General features: G+C 29.5%; 1 protein-coding gene across 1 annotated transcript; it reads left to right on the plus strand.

The window, feature by feature from the left end:
• The first annotated feature begins 5,982 nt into the window (after nt 1-5,982).
• Nucleotides 5,983-6,974, plus strand: LOC107919113 (NADPH--cytochrome P450 reductase). The gene is made up of 3 exons (XM_016848644.2): nt 5,983-6,089; nt 6,186-6,278; nt 6,436-6,974. Exons 2-3 carry the CDS (start codon nt 6,199-6,201, stop codon nt 6,602-6,604), a joined length of 249 nt encoding a protein of 82 aa, XP_016704133.2. The 5' UTR covers nt 5,983-6,089; nt 6,186-6,198; the 3' UTR covers nt 6,605-6,974.
• The last annotated feature ends 6,421 nt before the right edge of the window (nt 6,975-13,395 follow it).

Below are 13,395 nucleotides of genomic sequence, written 5' to 3' on the forward strand. Positions count from 1 at the left end.
TGAGTCTACCAGTAATGCCCCGATCCGTTGGGTGGTTTGTTTGGCTAATTGATATATGCCATGTCTCCTGAAGGGCTAAGGGGTGTTACAACAAAACATCTATTTGAATAAGGTCTAATTCAATAATAATATTTAATAAAAAAATACAATATTATAGTAGAACTATAGTACAGGAAACAGTGACACCCCCTTAAAACACTAGGGTTTGTCGCCCCTTACGTGATATAAGGACAAGTTGGCTAGTTGACGGATGGCATATATAAGCGTTTTGTACTTTAATTTTGTTTTTACCCTACAAACATATTGTTTTTGTCTTAAAGTGGAACTGCCCCCTATTATACATGTGTATGCCAATCTCCCTTGATTTGCATATTACAAACTTGCCTTTTCTTTTAAGTGTACTCGCCATACACGACAGAGTATGATTTAAAGATTGCATTTATTAATTCCTATTACTTTCTTCAAGGATACGTTACTAAATGAGCCAAGAATAATGGTCTTTCACTAGAAGGAAAACTCTTACAATTGATTTCTCAAATATTTAAATTAAGCCAAAGGATTTGAGTCTATCAATAACACATCGGTCCGTTGGGCAGCTTGTTTGGCTGGTTGATATACGCCATGTCTCTTGACGGGCTAAGGGGTGTTACAACAAAACATCTATTTGAATAAGGTCTAATTCAATAATAATATTTAATAAAAATGAAATATTATAGTAGAACTATAGTATAGGGGATGGTGACACCCCCCGTAAAACATTAGGATTTGTGCCCCTTACGTGATATAAAGCCAAGTTATCTAGTTGGCGGATGCCGTATATAAATGTTTTATACTTGACTTTTGTTTTTACCCCACAACTGTATTGTTTTTGTCATAAAGTAGAACTTCCCCTTATTATACATGTGTACGCAAACTCCCTTGATTTGCATATTACAAACTTGTCTTTTCTATTAAGTGTATTTTCCATACATGGCAGTGTATGATTTAAAGATTGTCTTTATTAATTCCTATTACTTTCTTCAAAGATACGTTACTAAATGAGCCAAGAATAATGATCTTTCACTAAACGGAGAATCCTTACAACTGATTTCTCAAAGATTTAAATTAAGCCAAAGGTTTGAGTCTATCAGTAACGCCCTAGTCCATTGAGAGGTTTATTTGGCTGATTGATATACGCCATGTCTCCTAGCAGGCTAAGGGGTGTTACAACATAACATCTATTTGAATAAGGTCTAATTAAATAAAAATATTTAATAAAAATACAATATCATAGTAGAACTATAGTATAGGGGATAGTGACACCCTCCACAAAACACTAAGGTTTGCCACCCCTTATGTGATATAAGGCCAAGTTGGATCTTTCTTGTATCAGGTCCAATTAAATTATTTTTTCAACCCAATTCTAATTTCGCTAAAGTCATTGCTACTTTACAATATTAGAATCTATAAGGAAAAATATTTAATTGTCTTATTCAAAAGATCCATAATCACTAATTAATTACAATTAATTAAATAATAATTCGAAGAAATTAAATTAATTCCTAAGTCATTTTTGTACTTAGCGAGAAAACGCATTCACTACAGTTAGTGATACATGTGATCTATTTCTTTGGCTTTTTTGTTTTCATTCATTTCATATTATTGGTTCTAAATGCAATTCATTTCTAGTTATATCGAGCTAGCTGAGGAATCGATTGGACATATATTATTAAGGCTCAAATGATTTATAATTAAGTTCTGACTTTTCGCATATTAATTACAACATTGTTTAGTCACGAAGTCATTCCACGAAAGCATTTTGGCTGAGCTCTCCCTTATTATATATCATTACGAAATCCACTCAATAAATGCTCTTCCAATGACCTTGTCACAAGTGTGTTACCCTTATATTATATCCTTAATCTCTTCGGGGTAAATCTGTTCTCCTAATATATTCAATTTTTGTTGGAAAAAATTTCGATTTGAAAACGGTTTACTTGCACAGTAAAAAAATAAAAATTTGAAAATCGAGTCGGTTTGTGATAATTATAGCAATAAACTTTTCCCAAAAAGTTCATGTACTTTGTGCGAGACGGATCCTTGACGTTCTTGGCTTTCAACCAAACGATTTTTCCGCTATTCTCGTACTACGAATTACTTTGAGTGTGGGTCGAACAATTATAAATCAAATATAGAAGTAGAAATAATTTTCGTACTTTCAGTAAGAAAGTAAATCTCTCTCTCTTATAGAAACTAGTAGAATTGTTATTCTTGGAAAATAGAATTTATACTTAAAAATAAATTCTCAATATTTTCGGGCAGAATAACAATATCTTAAAGTTTTGTGTGTTTAACTCTACCAGTGCCATATATTTATAGGGAGGGATAAAGTAACCATAATTGAATTACTAGAATACAAATAATACTTATTTAATAGAAAAATCAATTCCCTATTTGAATTAGGAGAGAGGGGTGGCTAACCCTAGTTAAATACACTAGGGTTCCTGCCCCTCATACATATTATGAGGGGTTTTGGGCCTCTCCTGTATCTTGTGCAATTATATGTGCTTATTGGACTTTTAACCCAACATTTTATAATTTAATCCAACCCAATGCATATTTTTATATTTCCCAAAATAAATCGTATTAAATTAAATTAAATTAATTAATAAATTGATTTTTCAATTAAATAATTTTCTCAATCCAATTCTAATTTTGCTAAGGTCATGACAACTTTACCATAAAAGAATCTATGAGAAAATATATTTAATTTCTACATTCAAAGGATTCACAATTAAAAATTAATTTAATTCCATTTTTAAACTTCAATTATTTACTTGAATAATAATTCAAAAAACGTAAATTAATTCTCAGACCATTTTCATACTTAGTGAGAAACCACATTCATTTTTGAATGTAAATCATTTCTCTATCTTATCATTTCTATTCATTTGATTTTGAATGAAATTCATTTCCAGTTTCAACGAGCTAGCAAAGGGATCCGTTTGAACATATGTGATTAAAGATCAAATGATTTATAATTAAGTTTCATCTTTTTACCTATTAATTATAAACTCATTTAGTCATAAAGTCATTCCACTATAGCTCCCCCCAATTACATACCATTATGAAATCTACTTAATCAGTGCTTGTCCAATGACCTTGCCATAAGTTTGTTACCCTCATAGTACATCCTTAATCTATTTGGGATAATTTCGTTCTCCCAATATGATCCTATTTTATCTTATGGTAACCATTACATCTTCTTTCATGAAAAGTCAATTACTATTAAATAGTAATTAAGTCATTTATCACAAAGACAAATGACTCATAACCACGTTTACTTTTTATCTATCATGTAATGCTAATGAGAGGATATCATTTACCTATTTATTAGGCTATGAATTTCATTGTTATGAGTGATGCTATATACTGCAAAAATCGTATACCCAACGCACCAACTTTTGGTTCCTTATTTATTTGAACAGAGGCTTTTACTTACATCAAAGTATATGAGTCACGTATACATAGTCCATCATCCACTTAAGATTAAGGTATGTCACACTATGAACGTCACAAGTTAATAAATTCATAAATGGATTCAGGATCTATTTTACTTGGATCTTGTTCGATGTACTACCAGTCCAGTAATTACATCTATATATCTATATTTTGGGAGTCATCTAATTTGATGCCCAAGACAAAACATCTCCCCAATTGAACTTGATAGACAACATATTAGTCTTTTTATCAGTTTGCTCATTTTCGATTAGGCTAAGGACATGTTTAGGTTTATCTACTAATACAAGTTGTCTTTTCGTATTACAATCCAACCACGTAATACTGTTTAGCAGTAGTTAAACATTAGATAATCAGTGAGCTAATATTTTCTTCCATTTTTATTTGTGTGCAAAAACCATTGAGGACAATATGCAAAAAGTATTAATGTAATTCATAGATAATTTTATTAAACCAATCTATTTGAGAAAAATAAAAGTGTACATAGACGAAAATACTACACTTAGGGCACCAAGTCAAATAATTTTATCTTGTGGCAACCATTGCATCTGTTTTCATGTAAATTCAATTACTATCAAATAGTAATTAAATCATTTATCACAAATACAAATTACTCGTGGCCAAGTTGCTTTTCATCTATCATGTAATGCTATTGAGAGGATATCATTTACCCTTTAATTGGCCTATGAATTCCACTATTGTGAAGTGATCTACATACTACAGAAACAATATACCCAATGTACCAACTTTTTGTTCCTTATCTATTTGAACTCAAGCATTTACATCAAAGTATACGAATCACATATACATAGTCCATCATCCACTCAGGATTAAAATATGCAACACTATGACCGTCAAAAGTGAATAAATCAATAAATAGATCTAGGATCTATTCTACTTGGATCTTGTCCAATGTGCTGTCAATCTTGTCAATCACATCTATCACCATGTTTGGTTGGGTGTACTGGCATAGCCAATACACCCCTAATCTGTGGGCCCCACTTAATCCCCCTTTAATCCTTTGTTTGGTTCAGGATATTGTTATTACGGGTCTAATACATTATTGATCTAATCCCCAAAATCCACCGATTTCTAATCCCTCCCTTTTGCTCAGTTTAGGTGGTGCTTCAGTTTACCCTCCCTGTTTTCCCTCCCAGTCTTCTTCTTTTCAGCTCCCTCTCTGAACAAGTCTCACAACTCTCAACTACCACCAAACTCTCAACAACGCCAAATTTTATTTATTTATTTATTTCATTAAAGCCGATCAGAGATCTCCTCTGCCTCTAATTTCTCCTCCATTTGTCTTTTGCATTTACGGTTCTTTAATTTTCTGTAACAAATGGAACCTTCGTCTTCATTTTCTGGTTCAATGAAAGTTTCGCCGCTCGATCTAATAGCGTAGATCCGGTTCTCAGAAACCTAAGCAAATCACTCCTCCTAAGCCTCTGATTGTTAAAGATCGTGAAGATGAAGTTGACGATGGAAAGAAAAAAGTCACTATCTTCTTCGGTACTCAAACCGACACCGTCGAAGGCTTCGCCAAGGTTCCGCTACATTTATATATAAGTGTTTCCTTGATTTACTTTTTCTTTATGTTTTTCTTATTAGTTTTATTTGTTCATTTATTTTTTATTTTTCCTTAGGTTGCGAAGGTTGTTGATGAAATCCTTACTGAGCAGGGTACGCTATTAATTTTTCTTTTATCTCCCCCTCGCTTATAAATTGACACTTCGATTCATGGAATTTTAATTTTTGTAATGGCTACTTGGATGCTAAAAATGTTGTTAACCTTGGCTAACTAATTTTCCGTTTTATGAATTATGATGATGCATCTTAATATCCATATCATTCCAGTATAAAAGCTATATTATCACTCACCTCTAGTCACTTGACTATTTCACGAGGAAAAGTTTTATTGAAAGGTGAATGCAAAAGTTTTTGGCAATACTATTACTTAAATCACTAAATATACATTGCAATCCAGAACTATAATATTCATCTTTTAACTTGATAATTTTGAATAGATGTGCATTCTAATTTCAGTGAGATGAAGTGAGTCTTGACATGTATCCAAATGTTTCTATTTATGTATTCAAATGTTCAAACAGAAATATACACAGATGGATAAAATGATGGGGCTATGTAGTAGAAGATTCTTTTAGAGTTGGTTCATACATAATGTCATCAAATTTTCACTGCATGGGAACCTATGTGCTAAAATTGGCCTTACTATATTTGCAGAAGCAAAACGTCTAGTTCCTGTGGGTCTTGGAGATGATGATCAATGCATTGAAGATGACTTTACTGCCTGGTAAAAAGAACATCACCTCTGTTCGAATAAAAAGCTTTTTCATTCTTTTACATTTACCCTTTATTGAACCATGTTGTTCTTCTAGGCGTGAATCAGTGTGGCCCGAGTTAGATCAGCTTCTACGTGATGACGATGATACAACAACTATTTCTACCCCATACACTGCTGTTGTTTTGGAATACCGTGTAGTATTTTATGATCTTGCAAATGCACCTGTCAAGGATAAGAACTGGAACAATGCAAATGGCCACACTGTTTATGATGCTCAACATCCATGCAGGTATACAGGAATAGTTTTTTTAGATATCCTGGTGGCCATTTTTTTAGTATTCTTCTTTGATGAAACCTAACTTGGTTTTTTGTTTCTAACTTGAAGGTCTAATGTGGCTATGAGGAAGGAGCTTCATACTCCTGCATCTGATCGTTCTTGCATCCATCTTGAATTTGATATTACTGGCACTGGACTATCGTAAGTTACTACTTTCCTAAATATTTTGTTCTGTATTGCTAAGTTTTTTTTCTCTTTTTCCAATTATGATGACCTCCTCTCCTCTCTTATCCCCATCTTAAAACTAGATGCTACATAATAGAGAACTTCACCAGCTCATACTTGTCTTCCTTTTCAGATATGAAACAGGTGATCATGTTGGTGTTTACTACGAGAATCTAGACGAAGTTGTAGAGGAAGCATTGAGATTGTTGGGGCTATGCCCAGACACCTATTTCTCTGTTCATACCAATAAAAAGGATGGCACTTCGCTTTGTTGCAACATTGCCAGTAAATTTGATGTTTGATCTAAAAGTTTTTAAATGCATGTTTATATATTTTGGAATTATGTTGCCACTAGAATCTTGTTTTTCTCCTATTGCCTATTAGGAACTGAGGCTTGTAATAGGGGGTTGACTTGTTTGTTTATGAGGATGACTGGATCAAATGCTATATTTGGAAGTTGTTTTGCTGCTCAGGATGGCTTTTATTTTGCTGATAAATGGAGAAATCAGTTGAAGTATTTGGAGGATATAAGAAAAGAGCTTTACATTACTACTTGTTCAATATCATTAATATAGCATTTGGAAAAGCTTGCACGAAAACTAATTCGCAACCTTGATTTCAAAGTAATGTTGTATTTTATCACACTAAATTTATCTTTATTCCTTCTAAATATATGAATTATTTATATGTTAATTTATCTTATATATCATTTACTATTATTTTGTTTATAATATTTTAATTGTATACTATAAATTATTAGCATTTTAATCGTATACTATAAATTCGTCATTACTATATTTATCTCTATGCTATTAATTAGTCACGAAATATTAATTATACATCATATATTATTAAGGTTATAGTTACACGATAGTTCATTGATTTTTGCTAGGTAAATACACATTCAAACTTTAGATTAAATTATATATTTTTATTAAATTATATTTAATAATAATTATTTTAAATTATATTTTATAGTATTATATATTAGGATTTTAGTAAATTCATATAAGAATATATTTAATATTAAGAATTTTATTAAATTATATATTTTTATTAAATTATATTTAATAATAATTATGTTAAATTATATTTTATAGTATTATATATTATGATTTTAGTAATTTAATATTAAGAATATCTAATATTAAGAATTTTATTAAATTATATATTTTTATTAAATTATATTTAATAATAATTATGTTAAAATATGATTAAATTATTTATTACTGATATTAATAATCTTATTAAAATTTAATAACAATAACAAAAATCATTTATCTAAACAAATTTCTGCTAAGGGTATTCTAGTCATTTTAACTTTTTTCCTTATGCTATTACACCTCTATTCCATTCAACCAAACATAAGAATACTATTACGCCTCTATTCCATTACATTCAACCAAATAATTGATTTGTTATTACGCCTCTATTCCAATACAGCGAACCAAACGTGCCCTATGTCTCTATCTTGTAGGAGTCATCCATTTCGATACCCAAGACAATGTATTTTCTCAATTAGACTTAATAGACGACATATTGGTCTTTCAATTGCTTTGCTCAATTTTGATTAAACTAAGGACATGCTTAGATTATCTACTAATATAAGTTATCTTTCCACACTATGATCCAACCATGTAATGTCGCTTGATATTAGTTAAACTTTACATAATAAATGAACTAACATTTTATTTCATTTTGCTTTGCGTGCAAAAACTATTGAGGATAATATACAAAAGATATTAATTATATTGATGAATATTTATCTAAACCAATATGTTCTAAAAATTACAAGTACATAGATGAGAATACTATACTAAATGCACTAGATCCCAACACATTAAGAGACCAACAAAATGCAATTATAGGTCAAAGTCAAAGTCAAAGTCAACCCATATGTGGCCCAAATTAATCACTTGATTTGAATACAAATCCAATGGCTAGAATTAATTCATGTACTCAATTATTCTCATATATTAATATTCTAAATATTCCCTTAGAAAAAAAAATCCAAATTACCCTTTTAGTAGTTGAAAAGCTCTAGTTTCTAGCCTAGGAACAGATATATAAGACCTATGTACCAGTACATTACCCAACATATCAGTACATACATTTTATCTATTGATACATAGTGTAATAGCCCGATTTTAGGCCTAGTCGGAACAGTGGTTTTGGGACCACAAATCCGACGAGAAAAAAAAAATGTAATGGCCTGAATTTTCAGAGGTGTCGGAACGGTGATTCGAGATCACTAAATTCGACAAATGGGTAGAAAATATTATTAATTTAGTAAGTATAAGTTAAATGTGAAGTTAGGAAAATTTTTGAAATAGTGAATAGTGCACTAGAAATAAATATTAAAATAATTAGAATCAAAATGAGGTATCAAGACCTCGGGGATTTTAAACCGAGCCATAAATATTTTTATAAATATTTATGGAGTGTTAAAAAGTTAGTATTAAAGTTTCGTTAAGAAATTTTAAAGTTCCGATAATTAATTGAACAAAAAGGACTAAATTGTAACAAATACAAAATTTTGGGAAATGATTAAATAGCTTAAATGATAAAAGAAAGAGGGGTTAAAAGGAAAATAGACCCAAGGTCTATTTGGGCTGGACGGCAAAGGCATGAAATCAGCAAGAAAGTAAGAAGAATTAAGGGAAAAATTGGAATATTGCAAAATTTGCTTAATAAAGTTAGGACCAAAGTGGAATTATCTAGATTTCTCTTCATTTTTCTGAATTCACATCAGCTAAAACACCATGGAAGGGCTGCTTCAAGCTGGTTCTTCATATTTTTATTACAAGTAAGTTCAATTCTTGACTATTTCTTAAAATTTTTGTATTTTTATGACTTTTACAACTAGGCCCACTTGTTAAATTCATTAGTTTTTGATTTTATGAAAGAAGTTGAAAGTTGATATGAAAATGTGCTGAAATTATATGATGATTTATCATGAAATTAGAGCTTTAAATTGTTCATATGCTGATTTTATTGAAAGAATTGAATAGAAAGTGAATGTTTGGGACCTAATAGTAAAAGAGTTTGAAGTTAGAGTTATATGTGGAAATTCTGAATTTCAATAGTTTATTAACAACTTATAATGTCTAGATAAAGTATTAATTGAGAAAATTAGATTAATTGAGGGGTTAATTGAGAAAGGACCGAATTGTATAAACTGTGAAATTTGGGGCAAAATGGAAATCAACATTTTGCACTAAAGCAGTTTTGGACAGCAGCAGTAGTGTAACTTTGAAAAATCACCAAAAATTGTAGAGATTGAATTAGAGAATGAATAAAATATGAAACTAAAGCTTATTGAGTCTAGTTTCTTATAAAAGAAATGGTGTGAGCAATGGAATTGTAAATCATGAGATATAATAGATTTTGTGAGACAATGTCAGAATGAATTCGGGTTCCCCTGTTCTGACTTTGGAAAATCATTAAAAATCGTAAAAAAAATTATTATGAGTTATAATTTATATGGTTAGAATCCTTAATGAGTCTATTTTTATAAGAAACAAACGAAAATATCATCCGAATTCTGTACAATGAGCTAATTAATTTTAAGTGAAGAGTGGTCGGAACTGTCAGACAGCGAAACAGGGGAAATTTTAAAGAATAAAATGTACTATTTGGCTAAAAAAAAATTCTTAAAATTTTATGGTATGAATATATGTGAGTCTAGTTTCAGGGAAAATTAACGGATCTTAATTTGGAGCTCTGTAGCTCCAGATAAAAATAATTTAGTGACTCTGACTCGGATAAACAGTTTTGAATATACATGTGAGTGGATAGTGAAATTATAGCTAATGTTGTTTAAGTGTGTTATACACATTAAGGATGTGGAATGGAGAGGAGGATGAGGAAAATTGGGAAATATATGAATGATTTGTGTATAATTGGTCATATGCTTGATTTTAATTGATAAAAGATGAAATATGAATTATACTTATATTTGTGCATTATTGGTCATGGCATGTGTGAAAATAAAGTTTCATAGTATGTGTGTATGGTATATTCAGTATATGATTTGGCATGAAATAATATCATGAATGGTTTATGAATTAACACATGTTGGTAAGCCTGATATATGAATAAATGATCAAATTGAGCGGAACGCCGGATTTGAGTACTTCTGATCAAGTGACAAAGTGATAAGTGGTAGCTTTAGCTACACTTATCTTATCAAGTGACAAGTGGAAAGTGATAAGTAATAGCTTCGGCTATACTTATCTGATCAAGTGACAAAGTGATAAGTGATAGCTTCAGCTACACTTATCTGATCAAGTGACAAGTGAAAAGTGATAAGTGATAGCTTCGGCTATACTTATCTGATCAAGAGACAAAGTGATAAGTGGTAGCTTTAGCTACACTTATCTGATCAAGTGAAAAAGTGATAAGTGCTATACTTATCTGATCAAGTGACAAAGTGATAAGTGTTAGCCTTAGCTACACTTATCTGATCAAGTGAGAAAGTGATAAGTGGTAGCCTAGCTACACTTATCTGATCAGGGACAAGTGATAAGTGATCATATGTAAGACCATAGTTATACTATGGCAAGGTGAAAGTGAAGTACTCAATTTTCCGTAACCGTTCCCTAATTTGATTAAGGATGGTAAGTGACAAATGGGCCCAAAAGAATTAAAGTAAATGGAAAAGTGGTAGTGTATTTATATCAGGACGATGTTGTTATTCAAGCTAAAGTGATATTTTCATTCCAAAATTGAGAATTTCATAAATGTGTTATTGAATGGTATAATCAATAAACATTGAGTTAAATGGTAAATACGTATTAGTGTTGAACTTGATGTCATTGAATTGTACGTGAATTAAATGGAAATTGCTAGTGATATAATCTAAATCGTGAGCATGAGAAATTACGAATTGAAGGAAATGGAAATGAAGCATTGAATTGCATGAGTATGTATCGGGTCTCGTAAGCCCTAATTATTATGATTATAACATTTTGAGGATATACTGTGAAAAGTTACAGGAGCATGTTAATTATTTTGAAAGTTTTAATTTAGATGAGATTTTATAACTCGGTTAAATACATTTACAAGTGCATGTGTTTTGGTAATGCCTCGTACCCTATTCCGGTATTGAATACGGGTAATTTGTGTTACACATAGTCCTTGAATTTGGGTCACTACACTATTTCAAGTATTTCAAGCCCATCAAAATTCATATTTGACCCCAGACACTTCCAACCACACATCAAATATTTCTAAATGTTTTTAAAATAATTTCAAGGACTTCAAAATGTATTTATCTAGATTTTATGTTTTTATTGAATTGTTTCAAAGTTTAATTTCTTAAATAGTTTACAAAATTTTTGCAATATAAGTGTTCTGATGACATCTCCCATCCTTATAAAAGTGAAAAGCGTTATAACAAAAACTATGTACTAGTAGTGAAATTTAAAAACTACACAAGCAGAGTTAAATGTGTGACACATTATATTAAAACAATTGTGTGACACATACCCTTTAGGATAAAAATAATAATAAAGATATAAGTTTTTTTTTAAATGGTACATGTGATACAATTTGAACCCTATTTATAAAATTAAAAAATTTCACTAATAATATATCAAATATTTACCCTTAAATATATTTATTTAACAAAAACTTCATCTCAAAAACCTCACCAAACTTGTACACTTGATTATGGCAATTCATATTGCAAATTTAGATGTCTATGATATTTGATCCTTTTTTTTCAGAATATGGTGAATTTGGATAATATTTTGATTGAGTTTTAAAATTATTATCTACTGAAAGTTTAGAGTGAATACGGATAGATGTCCTAGATATCCATTACTGAATTCACATTACTGAATTAGATAATGATTGCGAATTGAAATTTTAAATTCATTAATTACAAAATGCTTATAATTTTGGTGATATATAAAGAATTTTAGCGAATTCAAATTTGAATATCCAAATGATAATAGTATTTAATCTAGATTTTAATAATAATACTCGAATAATTAAAAAAAATTAATTTAAAATTTTAAGTTAATTTATAAATTTGAATCAAGAAAATTAAGTGTCATTCATATATATACACCATTTCAAACAACAACCCATGAAAAAAATGTTACCTCATAACCTTCAGTTATTATCTTTGTTGATACATCAAATACTACTTTTGCATGTTGGATTAAAAGCATGATTTGGCGCTTAAAAGTGTATATTTTTTCTTTCTTTAGCATTTAAAAAAAAATAGTATTTAAAGTTACATTTTGTCATTAGACTCAGTGGAATGACATTAGCAGTGTTAAAAAAATAGTTAACATGTGAATCAATTATAATACACCTCGTGACACTTTTAACAAATTATAATATGGCACATTGCTCCATTCTTAATAATTATATGTAAATTCTAAAAAAAAAGGAAGAATTATTTTTTAAAAAAAATAAAATCTTATAAAATTGTAAAATATGTTGATATAGTTTCTAAAAATTCTAAAAAAAAAAGAAAAAGAAAAATTGAATTTGTTTTAAATAAAATTTTATAAAATTGTAAAATATGTCGATATAGTTTCTAAGAATTCAGAAAACAAGTTAATTTTCAATAAAACTCAAAACATATATAAAGATTTGAAAAATTTTAGTTGAACTTTAGAAAATTACGAGAAGATGTGAAATTTTAACATATATATATATAATAATAATTAAAAAAACCCAAAAAAACATATAAAGTTCAAAAATTTAAAATTTTAAAAATAATTAAATTAAGAAAATTAAAAAGGATATAAAAAAATCTAAATACATACAAATTTTAGAATAATTTTAAAAAATGAAAAAAAACATTTATATAATTTCTAAAAAATTAATATTCGATCAGCTATCGGTCAAAACCGATCAACAGTGGTCAAAGTCAGATATATAAGTGTCTAAAATGTTTAATATTTTGTTTTATAAATTATTAAATTATTATTTTTTAAATTTTGAGAATTTTTATACGTTAATTTCAATACGTCATGTGTAGTATTTTAATCGGGACACGTATCAGCTTGAATTTTTTTCAAACGTCATTGAACCAGAGCCAAAATCGTACTTTAAGCTCCACACTGGATTCGTC

The sequence above is a fragment of the Gossypium hirsutum genome, chromosome D08 (genome assembly GCF_007990345.1).
Source record: "Gossypium hirsutum isolate 1008001.06 chromosome D08, Gossypium_hirsutum_v2.1, whole genome shotgun sequence".
NCBI lineage: Eukaryota > Viridiplantae > Streptophyta > Magnoliopsida > Malvales > Malvaceae > Gossypium > Gossypium hirsutum.